This window comes from Myotis brandtii, unplaced genomic scaffold (assembly GCF_000412655.1).
Source record: "Myotis brandtii unplaced genomic scaffold, ASM41265v1 scaffold199, whole genome shotgun sequence".
NCBI lineage: Eukaryota > Metazoa > Chordata > Mammalia > Chiroptera > Vespertilionidae > Myotis > Myotis brandtii.
Window position 1 is genome coordinate 3966335 of NW_005357414.1, and position 22081 is coordinate 3988415.

A 22081-nucleotide genomic window follows, 5' to 3' on the forward strand; every position below is an offset into this window, starting at 1 on the left:
CCAGACAGCGGGCCGGCCAGCCAACCTCCCATGGTCCCTACCACCAGGCCCTGATGGGGTGGCCAGTCGGCCAACCTACCAGGCTCCCTCCCCCTATCCAGCTGGCCCCCTGATAGGCCTCAATCGCCGGCCAGGCCTAAGGAGCCCACCCATGCACAAATTCGTGCACTGGGCCTCTAGTTGAGTATAATAATCCTCTTTATTGTAACGCCTTTGCAGAGTTATTGGTAGATTTTTTAGTAGGGTCATATGGCTAAGATTCCCAACATTTTCAGTGCTGTAATTTCATCACCACTCCCCCTTTCCAAGAAAAGTTCTAGTTCATGTATGTTAAATTTGAAATTGACTGTGAGCATTTGGGAATGACTGTCCTTCCCACCCTCAGAAATAACTCTAAATACCCCTAGAAGTCCCGAGGTCAGGGCTATGGATCTCTGGCAAAGATGTGGTGTCCAGAAATATTACTATAGTACTACTTACTAATAACTGCTCTTATTATTATTCCTACTCCTACTAACACTGTTGTTGCTGCTGCTACAATTACTACCACCATTTATTGAGCCTCAACTATATGCCAGACACAACAGCAGTGCTATAACATGTACTACCTTGTCCTTCAAGGTATATAATTAGTCCAAGTTTTATAGATGATGAAACTGGGGCTCAGAGAAGTTATGTGTCCAATGTTACACAGCTAGCATGACTCCTGTCTGCCCAACTCCAAAGCTGCCACAGTACACTGTGTTCCAGAATCTATATTTCTAGGAGGAGAGAGTTGTAGAAACTGAAGCTTTGGAACTTGGAAGAGAACCCTGGACTGGAGAGATGGCTGGAAACCAAATAAAAGAAATGAAACATGTGTGTCCTGAGTCACTGGATCTAGTAACTCCTGCTGTTAGCTACCCAGTAACAAAATAAACAACTGGAATATTCTATGTGTGTTTGTAAGTCTGATTTTTCTGCACTTCAAAAAGATACTACCACTCTACCTCTCTTCACCTTCATGATCAAATTTCTTGAAGCCTGCATTTTCTTACAACTTACTTTCTCAATCTTTCTGAATCTATCTTCTATCCTCACCTTTCCACGAACATCCTCCCTCAAAGCTCTTCCTGTATAATGTGTCTGCCCTACTGGACTCCATCAAACCTTCCACACCTTGAAGGCTTCTCCTACTCTGCCATCTCAATCCTCTGTTTTGTTGGTTTACTTCCTCCCTTCTGCTCTTTCTGTTTCTCTTTTGCTCTCCTCCAGAATTCACATCCCTGTTTCATATCCCTTACTCACTACAAGTCTCCTTATGGGATGGGTCAGGAACCACTGATGAGGAACAAGGGACATCCAAGTGATGTATACCTTAACTTTACAAAAGGAAATGCCATGGGGTGGTTAAGGGTACAGGCTCTGGAGTTAAAGTACCTGGGTTCAAATCCCCACTCTGTTACCTAGTGGCATGACCTTGGCAAATCACTTCAATATCTTTATCTGTAAAGCAGGAATAAAACAGTAGTTACCTCATAGAGTCGTTGTGAGGATTAAATGGGTTAACATATAATGTATTTACCTCAAATATAGGAAATCTTCAATAAACATTACTTATTCTTAGTCTGTGAAGGTATTCTAAAATGTTGATTATTTCCACAAATCAATAATTTACTTCTGATATTCAATTTGTTAAATACATATTGTCTCTTAGTAATCTCATAGAAGGCTGCACAGTCTTCCCATTTATTTTTGGAAGGTCAGTTTGACAAACAATTGTGCTGATCTGTTTTAGGCATTCTTTTCATTCTACACATTCTCTGTGGCTCTAAGTGCTACTTGGATGCTGATGATTCCGAAGTCTTCATTCCTTTCCCAGACCTCTTTCCTGATCTCCAGGTCTAGCCATCCAGCTGCATACTAGGCATTTCCTACCTAACTCTGACCCACAGCACAATAAACCTCACATGTCTAAAAAGAACTCTGTATTTACTAACCTAAAGCAACATATCTATTCAGTCACCCAAGCCAGAAACCTGGGGATCATCTTACTAATTTCTTCTTTTTTTGGGGGGGGGGGTATGAAAATGTTCAAAACCAACTTTTATTTTACATTCATGATAGAGTACATTGTACAAAAATGGAAGGTCAATCTCCAGGGCAGCCAGGGGGCAGTGGAAACATCACTTCTGACTGTTCAGAGTTGGAGTTTGCTGTCAAGTAGCATGGCTGACAACAGACAGTTAGAAGGTCTTTGTTTCTATGTGAGTTCCACCAAACCCAGTGGCCTGTAAGGCTGTGGTAGAAAATAATGACAGCTGGTGTGTGACTATCCGTGTCTTCTTAGCCTTGAGGGGGTTAGGATAATTCACACCAATAGTATTTGGGAGAAGATCATGCTGGCATCGCGTTATCGCGTTGGCTTAGTGGGCAGGGTTGTCTTACTATTTTCTCACCCCTTCATCCACTGCATCTAACTGATCACCAGGTAGTACTGATTCCACATTCTAGAAGTGTTTTGAATGTATACCCTCCTCCCTAACCCTACTGCCACTTAGACTGGGCCTTGGTCTCTCTCACCTGAATGGTCTCTTTGCCTTCATTATTTTTAAATAATTTTTTTATTGATTAAGTTATTGCATATGTGTCCTTAGCCCCACGTTACCCCCTATCCCTCCACTCATGCCCTCACCCCCTGTTGTCCGTGTCCATTGGGTAGGCCTATTTGAGCCTTGAGCCTTGTTCTATATGTCTCCATTCAGGATTGCCAGAACAATCGTGAAATGCAGATCTTATCCAGTTATTTGCCTGCTTTAAATCCTTCCATGGCTTTCTGAAATCTTCAGGATCAAGTCTAAACACCTACATATGACACACAAGGCCCTTTATTATCGAGGCTCTAACTACTTCTCTACACTTGCCTCATGTAAAGATTTCCACATTTCACATTCTGTGTGGCTAAACTAAACTTCTGGTAGTTCCCTGAACACCTATATGCTGCTTACCCTTCTGTGTTCTTGCATGTTGTCCCTTTATTCTCTTATCTCATTTTTGTTGGCAAAATTCTTTTATTTCAAAATAACTCAATTCTCATATCCATTCTGGAGTCTTTCCTAACTCCTTCAAGCAGACTGAGGTGTTTCTGTCTCTGTGCTAGCTTGTCCTTTTGCACTTACCTTCATTACAATAATTATCACTTCACAATTTTTTTTGACATTTTATCTGTCAGGTAAGTTCCTTGGGGGCAGGAACCATTCCTATTTATCTCTATATACACAGTGTATGCCCAGGGTTTTGAGTACCATTTTGCCCATACAATTTGTTCATTTCTACCTCTACTAATACCTCTGCTCTCTGTCTCAGCAGAGAGAGTAATTTATTTTTCCTCCTTAAAAATTTGGCTACAATGAATTATCTTTATTAAATTTTACCTGGTTATAATTACTTCCCTCTAATCACTTCTTCATTGTATCATGTCCTCTGTGCTTGGAAAAGACTCCTCCAGTAAACATATTTGTGTGCTTTAATGACTTAGATTCTATTCTTTCCTTTATCTGGAGCACTCTAAAATATTTAAGGATCATCTGCTGAAATCATCCATTAGCAGATTTAAAAAAATTAATTTCTATTAAAACACCTGTTTTTATGCTTGGGGAAGCAGTCAGGCTTGATTCTTGCCTTTCCCAAACCCTTTCAGTGAGCAATAGGAGCAGAAAGGGAGACCACCAAGCCACCTACAGTTTGAACTCTTAACAGAATAACTTCTGAAAGCTACTGAAGCTAAAACCTGGTGGCAAGACCAAAAGCTGAAATATCCTGAACTACTGAAAGCCTCTCCCTCCCCTCCAACTCATCTCCTTTGTTTCTTCTTTATCTTAATGCTAAATATCAGTGCCACCTAGCTCCTTAAAAGGCTTTAGAAGAGCCAGAAAGAAATTGATCTGCCCACGGAGCTTCTGGGATGGACTAACCCATGGTACTATAGCAGTTCTGATGGGGAGGAAAACAGATGACACACAAAATATCCAAGAAAGTGCTTTAATATGCTCAGTGCCCTAAAAATTAACAATAAGACTAAATCAGTAAAATTGGAAGAGCTACACTACATTCACTTGTACCCTATACTGTACTGCATGCTGCTTTAAAAATACTCCTCTCTCTCACTAGACACTGTGTTTTCCCTAGCTAGAGTAAAAGTTCCTGGAGGCCATCAGAAATGTTTCTTTTGTAGTTGTCAAATTGCTCACCACAGTGAATACATAGTTCTTGCTCAAGAAACGTTGACTGACTGATTACGAAGTATTTAACAATTTTTCTTTCCCTCAGCATTTTCTGGAATGCTAATTACTCATAAAACTATACAGTCTTGGAAGCCAAAAGGAAAGAGTCATCTGTTAGTATATATTTTGCTTTGGCTATGCATTAAACAGAGATTTCCTTTGGAAATGTAAACAAAGGATGCCTGATGAGACAGGACAAAGAACTATATATAGAGATCAAGTGGCCAGAGTAGCAAGGTCAAAGCATGTCCTTCCTTAACTAGATTAATGGAGTCTTGGGATAGAAAAATTTCTAACTGCCTTTCCACTAAATTCTGAAAGCTGGGCAGCATCTACAATAGGCTGCATTACCAAAGAATTCAGCTAACAAATCTCTGGTGATCCTAATCTCTGTTTCTGTAATAATAGGAAGACTGCAGCTTTGTTTACTTTCTGAGGAGAATAGAGAACAGGGAAAAAGAACCAGGAGAGGGAGGCAGTATTTATGGCCCCTTTATGAAAAGTCAATCTGTGACAAAAACATTTGCAGACAATAAGGAAGGGGAACAGGTTTGGCAGGAAAACAGTTTTCTCAGAAGTGCCTTAGCTTGTATCCTCCACCCCCACCTAATGTGAAATGCCTGGTTTACACTATGAATATAATAATTTTCTATAGACAATTCTGGATTAGATAAACTGAAAAACTGTCATATCACCCTTCACTGTCTGGCTCTCATGATGGACAGTATGCTATTATTTATTTCATTTATAAAGTATGTATAAGCACTTATGAAGTCTCAAGTTTTTTCTTTAATTGCATTTCTAATGTGCATGTTTGTCCTGAAGCCTTCTGGACATAGGCTCTGTGTTGAATGAGTATAATAAGTACCCTGGATTCACCCTATTATTATGGGGAAGTTTAGAGCACATCCCTAACTTTTCAGAACGGGTGATGTCATAGGGGACAGCCATGGTCTTCCCTAAGCTATCCTGTAGAGCCATTGTTAAAATAGCATTTTAAACTGAATAGACCATGAAGTTAACTCCCAAAATATACTCTCACCCTTGACATGTAATGCAGTATCTCAGGAATTTTTCCCAACTGTTAACATTTTTATTCCATTGTCTATATTTCCTACACATGTGTATCCACATCAGGGTAGATGTGGGTACTGTGTAAGCCCTCCAAGGTAAATACTATGTCCATGCCATTTTTCTTTGTACCTGGTACAATGTAATGGACAGCTATTATTAAAAGGTGAACTTCTGTGTGCCAGAACAGACAATGGCCTACAGGATGGATTTAATAAGCATCCCTAAGGGAGCCTCTTAAACACCTCCCTTGCTGGTTCATGGTGGGGCTGCTCTTCCTTCCTACTTTGCTTACATTTATAAGCACTAGTGTTAGCCCTTAAAGACTAAGCAGGAATACTAACTTCAGAAAGGTGCTGTTAAAATATCACCTTTTACCTAAAGGGCAAGAATGAGTCCTCCTCTATTAACACAATGATGCATTGTTTTATGAGACTAGCTCCTTGCCACTTGAAAAGAGAAGGGTTCTGAATTTAAAGGTATGATTGGCGCAATGGGCTGGGAAATGTTGGAACAGGGCATTTGGGTGAGGCTGGATAGAGAGACAAGATTCCCAGGTGTAGGATAAGATGTCATAGAGTTCCTGAAGTGAACAAATAATGAAAATAAATTGCTTACTTTTCTAATTTGACTACAAATTGCTCTATATTTAATAGTCTTTTTGATGAGAATGAGGAAGGTGATTATCATAATTTCTAACCAGAATTTATCTAATATTAGCTGTTACCCCACCCTCAATCATGCAAATTCTAAACCAAGGGATTCCTTATCTTGTCTCCTACTTACAATACTTCCTTGTCTTTTCACCAGTGTGGGATTATTATACTGTAATCTAACAGCATAATCAGAAGCTTTGATATAGTGGAACATAGAGTGACTCTGATGATCTGAAAACCACTCTAAAATGCCTGTTTTATTTCCACCCCCCCTGGGAAAGGATGAGACTGAAAAGAAAAAGGAGAGAATAAAGAAAGTAACTATTCACCTGTGAAATCTGGGAGAGACATCAAAGGTCATGTAGTCAGTTCAACTGCTCATTTTATAGGTAAGGACACAAGCTGAGAGGCTAAATGACTTATTAAAGTTTATATTACCAGTTAATGGCAAACTTTAGTCTTGAGTCCAGTTTTCCAACTTACATTCCAGTATTCTTTCTTTCCAATCCTTATGCTTCTTCCTAAATTCCAGACCCCATTGCACAATCTCGTAACAGGTTTTAACTAGTATCGTATGTACCGTACATTTAGCACCACTCTCTTCCACAAATGGATTGTGCAACAATGATTAAATTGCTATAATACAAGTACATCATACAAGTATATCCTAGTTTAAGAAACCCAATACTTGACTGATTGCTGGGATCCAAAATGGCAACAGTGTAGGTGGAAGCAACACTCATCTCCTCTAAGAACCAAACTAGAATGACAACTAAATTATAAAACCATCATCCTGAATAACCAACTGAAAACAACTGAAGAGAACTCTTATAACCAAGGATTTACAGAAGAGGCCATATCAAGACTGACAGGAAGGGCAGAGGTGCAAAAAAGGGCTTCCACAGGGATATCTCAGCTGTGTGTGTGTGTGGGGGGGGGGTGTTCCCCCTGAGAAGCATGGAGTCTAAACCCCAAGGGAGGCACCCCAGCCCAGAGCACCAGAGCTGGGAAGAGGCACCCAGATAATATCTGCCTGTGAAAATAAGCACAGATTCTGTCCGACAGTAGTCTGCCAGAGAAACAGTAGTCTTAAAGGGCCAATACACAATATTTCACTCACAGTCACTCACTCTCTGCTCTGGCCGAGGGAGAGGGTAACAGACTAGTGTAGAATGGGGAGTCTGGCGTTTATTACTCTGAGGAGAGAGCTGAAGAGACAGCTGCCAGGATCCCTGTGCTGAGTCCCTCTCCCACACGAGAGAAGCCATTTTTCTTGGATGGATGGAAGCCCTCTATGTGGCATCTGCCTGAGGGAAAGCAATAGCCCCCACCCTTTGGACTCCCTCTTGCGAGAGAAGCCATTTTTCTTGGATGGAGCACAGCCCTCTATGTGGCATCTGCCTGAGGGAAAGCAATAGCCCCCACCCTTTGGACTCCCTCTTGCCCCACCCTGCAGAGTTTATACCCTGCTGAGGAGTCAGCTGCCTAGGCCGGGATGTAGAGGTTTGGGCAGACTCAGGGGGTGTCAGTGACAGAGTTGTGTGGCTTTGGGGTGGGGTCGAGTACCTCACCCCCCTGTGAACCTGAATGACACTCCCCCCAAGAGAGTGCTAGTCCCACCCTCCATGCTCCCAGCAGCCCCACCTGCCCAACTCCTGATAGCTCCATCCTGTGGAGGACTAGGCAAAATTCAGAATAGGCTAAGTTGTGGGGCTCTGGAGCAGGGCCACATCCTGCACCTTCCCTGAAACCTGACTAGCACTTTCCACTCACTGGCCATCCACTAACCCCATCCTCCCTACTCCTGGAGGCCCCACCCTGCTGAGCTTGGGCTCCTCCCAGCAGAATCAAGGACAGACTGAGTTGTGTGGCTCAAGGGCAGCAGCTATTTTTCCCTCACATGCCTGACCAGTACAGAGCCCTCCCTTCACCTGCCAGATCTAGGTCTTTTAGGGTCTGATAAACCCTGGAGGCCTCACCCTGATGACTCCCTGAGACCCCACCCCAACACAAAGATGTGTGAGCACACAGTGGGAGGTAGCTAGATTTGGTATAAACAGGGACATATGCTGAGTGGCCTAATACCCAGCACTAACAACGAGCTTGAACCTGTATCAATCTGGTAAATACCACTCGCTCCTACCTGGTGACTCACTGAGAAACTACCTCAAGAAACTCGAGTAATGCCAGAGGCTCTTTCAGTGACTGAGTCTAACAGGCAGCAGGCAGGTGGAGACAGGTGGAGGTGGATTTCAGAATGCCTTCAAACTTTTGCTGACCTGCCCCCAGGCCCGTTGCTGATGAAAGCTGGCCTTGGTGCACAGCTTTGGTACACCCAAGTCCAGCAGAGGCAACCTCAAACTGTGGATCGCTTATAGTTCCAAACAGGTAGTCCAGGGCCAGTCATAGACAGCTTCTGTCATTGGCCTGCACCAGAGTCCCTACCAAGAGCACCAGAACCAACACACCCAATAGCCAACTTCAAAAAATCCCTGAGCAGGATTCAATAAGCTTCACAAGTAGTATGCATATTCAAAGAGATATCATGGCAGGTGCAAGACCCTGCTGAGACAAGCTCTGCTTCGTGTGGTCAGCACCTGCACAGTAGCTCACATGCTGTGATTGACATTGAGCCTCACAGTCAGCCAGCCCAAGGGTCAATCCCACACAAACAGGCCAATAGCAATCAAGACTCAATTATAACAGGAGGGCCCACATAACACTCACAAGAGACGTTCCTGAAGTACCCAGATCAGGTGATCAAGGAGATTGTACTACTAGATTCTACAGGATACATACTTTATGTAAGACCACCATACCAAGACATAGCAGATCCATCTAATACATAGAAACAAACACAAAGAGGCAGCCTATTAGGGAAACATGCTCCAAATGAAAAAAACAGAGACATCTCCCAAAAAAAGTGCTAAATGAAATGGAGGCAAGCAATTTATAAGAGATGCTCAAGAAGATGAAAAAGGACAGGGAAACCATAACAAAGGAACAGTCAGAAATGAAGAATACACCAGTAGGAATAAACACTAGGTTGGAGGAAGCAGATAATTGAATCATTGACTTGGAAGACAAGTTAGAAAAAAAAAAACACACCCAATCAGAGAAGCAAAAAGAAAAATAATTTTTAAAATGAGGATAGCTTAAGGAACATTTGGGACACCATGAAGTGTAACAACATCTGTATCATAGGAATACCAGAAAAAGAAGAGACAAAGGGATCAAGAGCCTAGTTGAAGAAATAATGATCAAAACTTCCCTAACTTAGTGAAGGAAAACAACACAGAAGTCCAGGAAGCACATAAGTCCCAAACAAGATGAACACAAAGAGCCACATACCAAGACATATCATAATTAAAATGGCAAAGGTTAGGACAAAGAGAGAATCTTAAAAGCAGAAACAAAAAGATAGTTACCTATAAGGGAGTTCCCATAAGACTGTCAATGAATTTTTCAACAGAAACATTTCAGACCTGAAGGAATTGGCATGAAATATTCAAAGTGATAAAAAGCAAGGACCTACAACCAAGACTACTTTACCCAGTAAGGCTATCATATAAAATTAAGGGAGAAATAAAGAGCTTCTTCAACAAGAAAAAGTTAAATGAGCTTGATACCACAAAACCAGCATTACAAGAAATGTTAAAGGGCCTTATTGAAGAAGAAGAAGAAGAAGAAGAAGAAGAAGAAGAAGAAGAAGGAGGAGGAGGAGGAGGAGGAGGAGGAGGGAAGAAAAGGAGGAATACAAGGACATAGTTAAAAGAATAAAATGGCAATAATTATGAACCTATCAATAATCACTTTAAATGTAAATGGCTTAAATGATCCAATTAAAAGACATAGGGTAGATGAATGGATAAGAAAACAAGACCCATATATATGCTGTATACAAGAGACCTATTTCAGAATGAAAGATACACACAGACTAAAAGTAGGTGTATGGAAAAAGACACTTTATACAAATGGAAAGGAGAAAAAAGCTGGAGTAACAATACTTATATTTGAAAAAATAGACTTTAAAACAAAGGCTATAGTAAGAGACAAAAAAAGACACTACATTTTTGAGGAAGGGAGCAACCCAAAAAGAGGATATAACCCTTGTAAACATATATGAACCCAATATGCGAGCACCTAAAAATGTTGATGAACATAGAGGGAGAGATTGACAGTAATGCAGTCATAGTAGGGGACTTTAACACCCAATTGACATCAATGGATAGATTTTCAAGACAGAACATCAAAAAGGGAATAGTATGCATAAATGACACACTAAATCAGATGGATTTAATTGATAGCTTCAGAGCATTTCACCCTAAAGCAGCAGAATATACATTCTTTTCAAGTGCACACGCAACATTTTCTAGGATAGACCACATGTTCAGACACAAACAAATCTCAATAAATTTAAGAAGATTGAAATCATATCAAGCATCTTCTCTGACCTTAATGGTATGAAACTATAAATCAATCACAAGAAAAACACTGAAAAAGCACACACACATATAAAGGCTAAATAACATGTTACTAAACAATGAATGGGATAAAAATGAGATCAAGAAATAAATCAAAACATACCTTGAAACAAATTATAATGAGAACACAACTCAAAACCTATGGGACAAAGTGAAAGCAGTCCTATGAGGGAAATTCATAGTATTACAGGCCTACCTCAAGAAACAAGAAAAATCTCAAATAAACAATCTACCTTTACACTTGAAGGAACTGGAAAAAGAACAAAAACAAAGCCCAAAGAGAGTAGGAAGAAGAAAATAATAAAGAGCAGAGTAGAAATAAATGATATGCAGTGTAAAAAAGCAATACAAAAGATCCTTGAAACAAAGAGCTGGCTGGTTCTTTGGAAAGATAAACAAGATTGGCAAACCCTTATTCAGACTCATCAAGAAAAAAGACGAAGACCCAAATAAATAAAATCAGAACTGAAGGAGGAGAAATAACAATTAACACCACAGAAATACAAAGAATTATAAGAATATATTATGAACAATTATGTGCCAACAAACTGAACAATCTGGACAGAATGGATAAATTCTAGAAACATACAATCTTCCACAACTTAATCAGGAAGAATCAGAGAATCTGAACAGATTACAACTAGTGAAGTTGAAGCAATAACTAAAAATCTCCCAACAAAGAAAAGTCCTAGACAAGATGGATTAACGGGTGAATTTTTCCAAATATTCAAAGAACTAACATGTATCCGTCTCACACTATTCCAAAAAGTTCCAGAGGAGGAAAGAATCCCAAGCTCATTTTATATGGCCAGCATTATCCTAATTCCAAAAGCAGATAAAGACTTTAAAAAGAAAGAAAATTAAAGGCTTAAATGTTAGACTTGAAACCATAAAAATACTAGGAGAAAACAGACAGTAAAATCTCGTACATTTCTTGTAGTAAGATTTTTCTGATATATTGCCTCAGGCAAAAGAACCGAAAGAAAAAAATAAACATATGGGACTACATCAAACTAAATAGTTTTTGCACAGCACATGAAACCATTCACAAAATGAAAAGTCAACCCATTGAATGGAAGAACTTATTCACCCATACATCCGAAAGTTATAAAGAAGTTATAAAACTCAACACCAAAAAACCCCCACAAAAAAACACAATCTAATTAAAAATAGGCAAAGGACCTGAATAGACACTTCTTCAAAGAGGACATACAGATGGCCAATAATCATATTAAAAGATGCTCAACGTCATTAATCATCAGAGATATCACCTCACACCTGCCAGAATGGCTGCCATCAATAAATCAACAAACAACAAGTGTTGGCAAGGATATGAAGAAAAGGGAACCCTCAGGTACTGTTGGTAGGAATGAAGATTGGTGCAGCTACTGTGGAAAGCAGTATGGAATTACCTCAAAAAATTAAAAATAGAACTGCCTTAAAATCCAGCGATTGCACTTCTGGTAATATATCTGAAGAAACCTGAAACACTAATTTGGAAGAACAAATGCAGCTCTATGTTCAATGCAGCATTATTTACAATTGCCAAGATTTGGGAGCAGCCCAAATGCCCATCATTAGATGAGTGAATAAAAAAAAGCAGCGGTACATTTATCCAATGGAATACTACTTGGCCATAAGAAAAAAGGAAATATTACCTTTTTCAAAAGCATGGCTAGACCTGGAGAGCATTATGCTAAGTGAAATAAGCGAGTCAGAGAAAGACAAATACCATATGATTTCACTCATATGTAGAATGTAATGAACAAAATAAACTAAAACAAAAAATAGATACAGACTCATAGAGAACAGACTGACAGCTGTCAGAGGAGAGTGGGGTTGTGGAGCTTGGTGAAAAATGTAAAGGGATTAAGCAAAAACAAAATAACATAAAAAAATCTCATAGATACAGACAGCAGTATGGTGATTACCAGAGGGAAAGAGGGATGGGAGCAGGTAGAAGAGGGTATAGATGAGATAAATGATGGATAAAGACTTGGCTTTGGGTGGTGAACACACAACACAATATACAGATGATGTTTTATAGAATTGTATACCTGAAACCTATGTAATTTAATTAACAATGTCACCTCAATAAATTCAATAAAAAAGTTTTAAAAAAGAAACCCAATATTTTAAGAAATCCAAAAAATCATGAGTGGTTACTCATAAAAGAAGATCATTTTCCTTACAAAATTCTCTACCTTCTCTTAAATAGGAATGGCTTAGGTGGGTTTAAGATATGAGATCATAGTAAAATTATTATATTGTTGAAAGTAAAATAAACTTGAACCATTACATTTATTTGTCATACAGTTAAGATTAGAACTAGACTATCAGGTTGTACATAGAATTAGAAACATTTTTATCCAATCACTGCCCATGAGGAGTCCTATAATATTTTACCCACTGTTTACACTTTAAGCACTTCTATTGCCTCTTTAACAAAAGCTACAGAAAACAAAATTTTAAAAAAAACATGCAAGAGTAATAAAAAGGGAAAATAAGAAATTAAAAAAAAAAGAAAACCAAGTGCTACAGCTAAAGTTTCACATTCTTGAGAGAGAGAAATAACATCTTTCTTTTTTTAAAATGTATTTTATTGACTTTTTACAGAGAGGAAGGGAGAGGGATATAGAGTTAGAAACATCAATCAGCTGCCTCCTGCATGCCCCCTACTGGGGATCGAGCCTGCAACCAAGGTACATGACCTCGACCAGAATCGAACCCGGGACTTTTCAGTCCATAGCCCGATGCTCTATCCACTGAGCCAAACTGGTCAGGGCTAACATCTTTCTTTTATTGCATCCACTTAAGAAGAGGTTGACTCCTCTCATAAGCTGTGCTCTGAGATTTCATGTAGGTAACCATTTCCAAAAACCTTATACTTGTTTAACACTTTAAAACTCACAGACAACTTTAACATAGATATCATTTGTTGATGACAAGAATAAGTGGAAAAGTGGTGAGTGTGGACCAGGTAAGGAGCATGGGGACAAAGGGAGAAGAGGCTAGGAAGAGTAGCAGTCCTGATAATATTGTTATGAAAACAATATGGCACTGAATGAGCCTCACCCTACTCTGATGACCCAGACTCCCACCTTCCCCATGGCACCACAGCAATCTCTTCAAGGAACTATAATGTCTAGTCTAGTTTGATGAAGGAAGAAACACACTTCATGTTGGATTTTCATATTGCCTGTTTGGAAAGGAGAAGGGACTGTCCCTTGGATTGTTGTCTCCACAACTCATCACCACTTCATACCTATATTTTTTAACAATAGTTATCTGCCACTTTTCTGAGAACACAAGCATCCTAAAGAAATGAGACTTTCTAGAACTGCCAGTCAGTCCTTCAGTCCAAATGGCTGATCTGCAGTCTGACAAAACTCAAGCCCCCAGGAATTCCACTTCTGGAAATATATCCAAAGAAACCCAAAACACTAATCCAAAAGAATATGTGCAGTCCTATGTTCACTGCAGTGTTATTTACAATAGCCAAGATTTGAAAGCAGCCCAAGTGCCATCAGTAGATGAGTGGATTAAAAAGCTGTGGTACATTTACACAATGGAATACTATTCAGCCATAAAAAAGGTAATCTTACCTTTTGCAACAACATGGATGGACCTGGAGAGTATTATGCTAAGTAAAATAAGCCAGTCAGAGAAAGACAAATACCATATGATGTATACTTTTATGTAGAATCTAATGAACAAAATAAACTAACAAACAATATAGAAACAGACTCATAGGTACAGGGAACAGACTGACAGCTGTCACAGGGGAGGGAGGTTGTGAGGCTGGGTGAAAAAGGTGAAGGGTTTAAGCCAATAAATAAATAAGCAAACAAACAAACAAATGAATAATTCAAGTCCCCCCCCCCCAAAAAAAAAAGAATCAATACAGGTCCTCTGAAGAAATCACAAATATTTCTGTTACGTACCTCAACCTGCTGGCAGATCTGTATTAGCTTGGCCATTTGATTTTCTAGTTCGCTGTTACGCTTAACCAGGTTGGTGAGGTTCATCTCTAGAGTTTGCTATCATCGCAGAGTGTGAAGCAAGAGGGAAAAGGGTAAGAGGGGGGAAAAAAGAACAAACATTCAATGAGCTTGAGAACCAATACCATATGGAGATCAGTCAGTCAGTCAGCAAATACAATATTCCCTTTTTTTAAAATGTTTTTATTGATTTTAGAGAGAGAGAGAAGGATGGGAGAGGGAGATAGAGAGAAACATCATTAATCAGTTGTCTCCTGAGCGCCTCCCACCAGGGATCGGGGCCGCAACCCCAGGCATGTGCCCTGACCAGGAATGGAACCTGCAACCTCTTGGTGCATGGGCCAACGCTCAACCACTGAGCCACACCAGCTAGGCGGCAAATACACTATTTCAAAGATTCAATGAGCACTTGCTATGGGTTAAGCACTCTTCTAAGCACTTAATAATACTATACATTTGATCCACTATCATTGTTGGGGAAAAGCTGACATTCATGACTTTGTGGATATAGGACTTTAATGACATTAAAACAGCTTTATGTTTTCTGTAATATTTTTAACTTTTTAAAGTATTTCATAGTCAATATTTCATTTTACCCTCATAGTATACCTGTAATATAGGGAGAACATGTATTATTATCTCTTTTACAGATGAGTAGACTAAGAAAACTATAATTTATTGAATGATTACTACTTGCCAGACACTATGCTAGACATTTTCATATATATCACTGAATGATCATAACAACCCATGAAGTAGGAGATGTCAACATTTTACAGATGAGAAAACTGAGCTTCAGAGTGGGGTAAAGTATTTTGCACAGTCATATAATTAGTATATGGCAAAGCTAGGGCTGTAACTCAGGTCTCTAGCATTCAGTCATGGCTTTGCTCCAGAATCCCATGATTTTTGTGTGTTCTTGTTGTTGTTAACATTTTATATTTATCAGTAGATTCCTTCAGAAAAAAATACGGTATTTTAAGTGTGGGATTCCTCAAAATCTAGCATATCTCAGTTTCACTTCTTTGGCACTAAGGAAGAGCCCATGGAGATGCCAGACTTCAAAAAGCAAAGCCTGACTGTATCAAGATAGGACATCCATTGCTTATCACTGCTTACTACTATATAGATACTTTTAAGGTATACATTAGAAGCACTTTGCAAATCCGTTTAATATAACATAGTTCAAAAGTACTCAGAACTCTTAGCATATTTTCAGTTGAGCAAGCTACTTTCTCCCATTCCTTATGTAAGAAAATAAAATTTTATTTACTCTAGATTGATAATGAACTTTTTATTCCTTCCCATTCCCGTCTTCAGCTCTGGTGGCTGCTTTACCCCAGGACCTGCCCCAATATCCACTCCTCTCTGACTCACCATCCCAATGCCCTCACAAAGTCTGTTCCAAATGTAATACCCCAACTTCCTGGCCCTTACACTATTATCATTTTTTCCCTTGGCCATGTTGCTTCATTGCTGTCTCTACAGTTTTTATAGTTTGTAGTTGTTCAAAGTTCATGTTTTCAGTAGGAGAAATGGGGAAGGGGGAGAGGACTCATGTATTTGGCCCCTTGCTACTAAAAAGCTGTTGCTGCTTAGTAACCTTGGCACTGTCCAATGAATCTATTCTAAAAGATGTGTTCCTCTGGATATGCGTATTTCTAGGATAGGCAGTTTGATTTTGCTTGTTCTCAAACTGGATTATGAAAACCATCTTAATTTTTGCTTCCCTTTTTGCCAGGTCTCTCTTGGTTTCTTTGGCTTTGTTCCAATGGAAGTGATTTTTCACAATTTATTCCATTTTTTGTGGTTTGGGCACAGTGTCTCCCCTGGTCTTCTTTAACTCCATGACCATTTCAACTGTGGCCTTCTCCTTAGCAATGGCAGAGAGGGAAGAAGGAAAAAAGAAGGGCCGCAATCATTGATTTGGGCATGATCTTTAAGCTAAGTAGATGTCAGAGGAAAAAAAGAAACAACAGTTCAGAGATTTAATACAACAAAATGTATTGAACATCTACTCTGTTCAAGGTGCAGTGACTTCAGAGATAAAGAAGAAGTGAGATTAAGATGAGTCTTGAAGGATAAGTAGGATTTTAATAGACAGAGATGGAGGGTGGCAGGGTGTTCTAGGCACTAGGAACAACATGAACAAAACTAAAATGGAATAAAGTATAAGACACGTTCAGGGAAGAGACTTTGAGTTTGGCTAGAACAGAGGGTACAAGACAGTAGTGTGTGCAGGGGAAGCAAGACTGGAAATGGAAATCAAGGCTCTGTTATGAAGGTCTTAAATGCCTAGGTGAGGAGTTTGTACCTATTTTTGAAGCAGTGGGGACTTTCCAAAGGCTTCTGAGTAAGATAATGATATAATCAGGGCTGTAGTTATGAGATCAAGCTACCAGCAACATGTGGGGCAAACTGAAACAGAAAAGCCTGGGACAGGGACACTGGTTAGGAGAAAGCTTCAGTGTTCAAGGCAGTTGGGAATGCAGGTCTGGGCCAAACTAATGTGATACTTGAGAAAAACACATTTCAATCAAGGATTTGTCACTATCATATATGCAGAGTGTGCAAGAAAGGCAGCTGGATTTGGTAATTAGAGGTCACTGGTGACCTTTGAAAAATGAGTTTCAATAGACTTTTGGAAGTAGATGCCAAACTGTAAGTATGTAAGTATGGAGGTAGTAATAACGTGGAGGCTCCAAATATGGGCTCCTCTTAAAAAGTTTGATTGTAAGATGAATATGACAGAGCTGTAGTCTGAAGAAAAGGTCCAGCTTAAGTTAGAGACTGGACATTAGTAATGGACCCGATCAATTTGTGATTATCTCTAGCAGAGTGGTCCAGATTCCTAGATCAATGGAAACCCAATATATTACAAATGGCTATCTTGACATATTAGGTAAACATAATGTAGACTGATGAACACAGAACAGCTATATTAGAAATCTGTGTTTCAAACTGCAATATGTTTCCATTCAAACATAGGATGCCATGGGGAAAATGTTTTCTAACGAGCACATGCAACCTGTTGCAACACTTGTTATGAAACTGATATCTTATAAATAATTCATAGTGCAGAGCAGGACTAAGAGCCCTGCTGTGTGTTCCTCATTTATGGCCCAGAACTGAGACTCATAGCTTCTGTAAAGCCACTGAAAACAAAAATTAGGGCTGAGCACATAATTTGGGGTCTAATTAGACAAGTGATGGTGAACCTATGACATGCGTGTCAGAGGTGACACGCGAACTCATTTTTTTTTGGTTGATTTTTCTTTGTTAAATGGCATTTAAATATATAAAATAAATATCAAAAATATGTCTTTGTTTTACTATGGTTGCAAATATCAAAAAATTTCTATATGTGACACGGCACCAGAGTTAAGTTAGGGTTTTTCAAAATGCTGACACGCCGAGCTCAAAAGGTTCGCCATCACTGGATTAGACTATGGACCTTGGGTTACCATCACAAAATTATGGCAAATGGCTATTTTGCTCCTTCCCCCTAGCAATTTGCAGAATACCAGCACATTTTTACAACAGACAATTACAACTGACAAGATGCCTCTAATTTCAACCTGACTTCATTAATATGAAAATGCTTTGAAAAATAAATCTTTGGCTAATAAAAACACCATCTGTTGATGGCTTTTTGCCACTGTTTTCTTATATTATGAGAGATAATTTGAGGAAAACACCAAGCATTTACTTACTAACTTCCTACTCATTTACAAGGAATTAAAGTCTCCTCTGAAACTGAAATTGATTCTCAATAATGAACCCATGTACAGGGGAGAACTGACACAATTATGCAGTATATTTCCACACCCTTACTTCTCATGCCTTGTACTGACTAATCATTTAGAACTAGATATTCTGGGCCACTCTAGGTTTTATTGATTTAGCCAAGTAATTATCTTGTCTATACTCTGGCTGAGTAAACAAAAAGGACATGTGTATATATATAAAATCTTATACTAAAAAGTGTCTCTATTGTTTGCTTGGTTTAGAAAAATTGCTTTATTTTGCTCTTTTCTTATGCAGTCCTATTAATGACTGGGCCAAGCTCCCTCTGTCTAAGCCTAATTAATGCAGTTTTCTCAGTACAGTTGAACTATGACAGTGAGAGAGAGTCAAAGTGGCAGGGGAGATTGGAATGGAGATATCTGCTGGGAGGAAACCGGGACAGGAGGTTGGCAAGGGGAGCAGGATGAAGCTCCCATTTCCTGCTGCAGGAGGTTACCTCTGGGTTCTCCTGTGCTTCCCATGTGTGAGGGTTAGAGAAGTCATTTGAGCTACAAAACCATGAGACTCTCTTCCCCTCCAGATGACTACATCATTAGAGCTCTCACAAAATTGTACATATGTCTAAATCGCACAAAGTGAGGGGAAGATTAGGTTTATTTGCATAACTGAGATTTTAAAAGGCCCAAGTTAGCTAAATTGGCAGACTCCTACATGGATGCCATTTTTACCCAAGTTCCACTTCATTTGTGTCATATAGACTTGGCCTCTTTGTCTTCTTTTATACCCTTCCAAAAGAGAAAAATATTTTGCCACTTCTGAGAAAATCAGGCACAGGCTATTCTTTTTCCAGACAGCATCCCATAAAAAGAAACGGCTTTTCTAAACCTCTCAAGTAATTTCTGGGGGTTTTTTTGTTGTTGTTTTTTTTTTTCAGTTTTCTAGATACAGGTTATTTCTGGTTACTTTTTCATTGGCTCCCTCAAGAAACCTAACTATGCATCAAAACGCCAGCTCTTCATTAAAGCTAGAGTGATTTCCCTGTTGGCATACACTTGACCATGATCTCCATTTGTCATGCTCTGTGAAGGCACATGTATTCACATAATATGAGCACACTTACAGACACCTACCTTAAATAGCAAGCCTTGAAGCCTAAAGAGGATGGAGCTTTCTGTTCTATGGAAACATGTAGTTTTGCCACCAAGTGTCCATATGCTCTCTTTAATTTTTTAAATTTATCTTTATTGTTGAAAGTATTGCTGATAGTATTAAAGATATCCCCCCTTTTTCCTATTGACCCCCTTCGCACCCTTCCTAAGCCTACTACACTAGCCTGTATGCCCTCTTGCTATCTCAAAAGTATGACAGGTCAAATCCAACCAGAGTAAATTTTTAAAAACATTTTCTTTTTATCTCCATCTGAGGATATGTTTTTTTAAAAATTGAGGGAGAGAGAGAGGGGAGAGGGGAGAGGGGAGAAGGGAGAGGGAGAGGGAGAGAACCTGCAGTCTAGATATGTGCCCTGACTGATAATTGAACCTGCAACCTTGTTTGGTGTATGGGACTATGCTCCAACCAAATGAGCCATCTAGCCAGGGCCCACCAGAGTTGATTTTTTAAAAATAAAATAAAAGACACAAGGGGGGCATTATCTAAACCTTTTTTGATGTGGGAACTGAACCTTGGAAGTGTAGGGAGAGAAGGGAAGGGGGAAGAAAGCCCAACTCATTACAAACCTAAGCCTTCCCAATTGACAGAAGATAACTTCATCTTTAAAAATAACCTGAGCCAGTGTCCCTATTACTATTCCTTGGCATATTCTTTTTTGACATCCTGTCTATTCACGGATGTTCCCAGCTTTTCCACAAGCTAGAAGCCAAAATCTTAGCACACTTTTGGGGGTCACGTTCTGCCTTCTTTTTTTTTTTAACTGCTTGTCTTAAAATACTTAATTTGCTTTTGCTTCAGTCTGTCACATTATGTATCAATTACATATGGCCTTTCCACAGCAGAACACACCATCTGTTCCATAAATGAAAACCCATACCCTTATGCCAGAGTTTTATTCCTTCCCCAAACATTTATTTGCTGCTGTATAGACACAGGCTATGTCACAGAATGAGATGCAGGAGATATACTGGATGTATAAGATTTACTCCACCTAAGGCTTGTTAGAGATAATCAGACCAGTCCTCGGGCCAGACTGCCATCCCTCTTTTCAGAACTTTTAAAAATATATATTTTTATTGATGTCATAGAGAAAGGAAGAGAGAGAGAGAGAGAGAGAGAGAGAGAGAGAGAGAGAAAGAGAGAAACATCAATGATGAGAGAGAATCATTGATCAGCTGCCTCCTGCACGACCCCTTCCGGGGATCGAGCCTGCAACCCAGGCATGTGCCCTGATCGAGAATCAAACCATGACCTCCTGGTTCATAGGTCGATGTCCAACCACTGAGCCACGCCGGCCAGGCATCAGAACTTTCCGAAATCATTCAGCAAAGACCCACACTCCCTCAGTCACCTTATCAGACATGCTACACGAAACATCCCACATTCTTTCCCCTCTCTTTAGATGCATAACATTGTTAATCTCTAGCTCAGATGTGTAAATTATTATTTGGACCTTCTAAATAAAAACCTGTACTAAAAATGTTAATCTAGCACCATTTTCATAATACTTAGAATAGTGAGTCAAAGCCAACCCTACATTCCTGGAGGCCTCAATATTATATTCTACTTGCACTATTCCTCTTCAGTCTCTGCCTCTCCTACACATCCTCCTCCTGCTCTTCCTCCATGACAAAATTCTAGATCAGGGGTCCTCAAACTACGGCCCGCGGGCCACATGCAAATACAAATATTGTATTTGTTCCCGTTTTGTTTTTTTACTTCAAAATAAGATATGTGCTGTGTGCATAGGAATTTGTTCATAGTTTTTTTTAAAACTATAGTCTGGTCCTCCAATGGTCTGAGGGACAGTGAACTGGCCCCCTGTTTAAAAAGTTTGAGGACCCCTGTTCTAGATCATTAGTGTGCTGCAAGGTTCATTCCTGGGCCCTCATTAGCTCACCACTGCATAGCTCTACCTCCATGCTAAAAACACCAAATTTATTTCTCTAGACCTGATCTTTCAGCCACCATAAAGGTCTGACTTCCAAACTCCTAAAAAACAACTTGCCCTTTTAGTTCTAAGAGTACCCCATGCTGGCTCTCCTCCAGATATTTGAACAAACTATTTTATTTTAACTAGAGCACTTACTGTGGCCCTTGCTCCCAACAAGGGGTCCAAAAGCCCACCCAAAGTCCATGATGATGTCTCTTCTATGCTCTCTCACAGCCTTCTGTGCTTCTGCTGTCATAGCACTCACTATATTGTCTCATAACTGTGTCCTTAATTGCCTCTTGACCCACACTAAGCTGAGAACTCCACTAGGGTTGGGACTATGTTGTCTTTATACTTGTAACCCCTACATCTCTTCTGGTGCTGGGCACCTAATAGGTTGTGGGAGTACAGGTCCTCAGACGCTGGGTATTGGAAAACGATATGAGCAGTCGCAGGCATATAAGAAAGACTTTATTGCAGACCAAATAGCCATTGCTACTAAGTAGCCATCAGACAAAGTAGTTCTTCAAAGTAGCCTCGCAAAGCAGCCGCACAAAGCAGCCCACAAAGCAGCCATACACTGGCTGGTCAGTCACTCATTTCTATACCAAGTTAGACAAAAGAGGCTTCTTGCCAACTAGTGACATCAATATTTGGGTTATAGAAAGGTACGCCTGCACAGTGCATACAGTAAAACTGCTGTGTCCTTGCTTTTCACATGCATATGGCAAATTGGCCTTGAACATCTGGCGTACTC

At 39.7% G+C, this 22081-nt stretch overlaps 1 protein-coding gene across 3 annotated transcripts in view; it reads right to left on the bottom strand.

The window, feature by feature from the left end:
* The window catches only part of MID2 (midline 2), a 107007-nt gene that overhangs the window by 62180 nt on the left and 22746 nt on the right, over positions 1–22081 (bottom strand). For all 3 annotated transcript variants that reach the window (XM_005865220.2, XM_005865219.2, XM_005865218.2), the window contains exon 3: positions 14418–14513. In XM_005865220.2, the coding sequence (XP_005865282.1) occupies positions 14418–14513 (96 nt within the window). The remainder of the gene's footprint in view (positions 1–14417; positions 14514–22081) is intronic.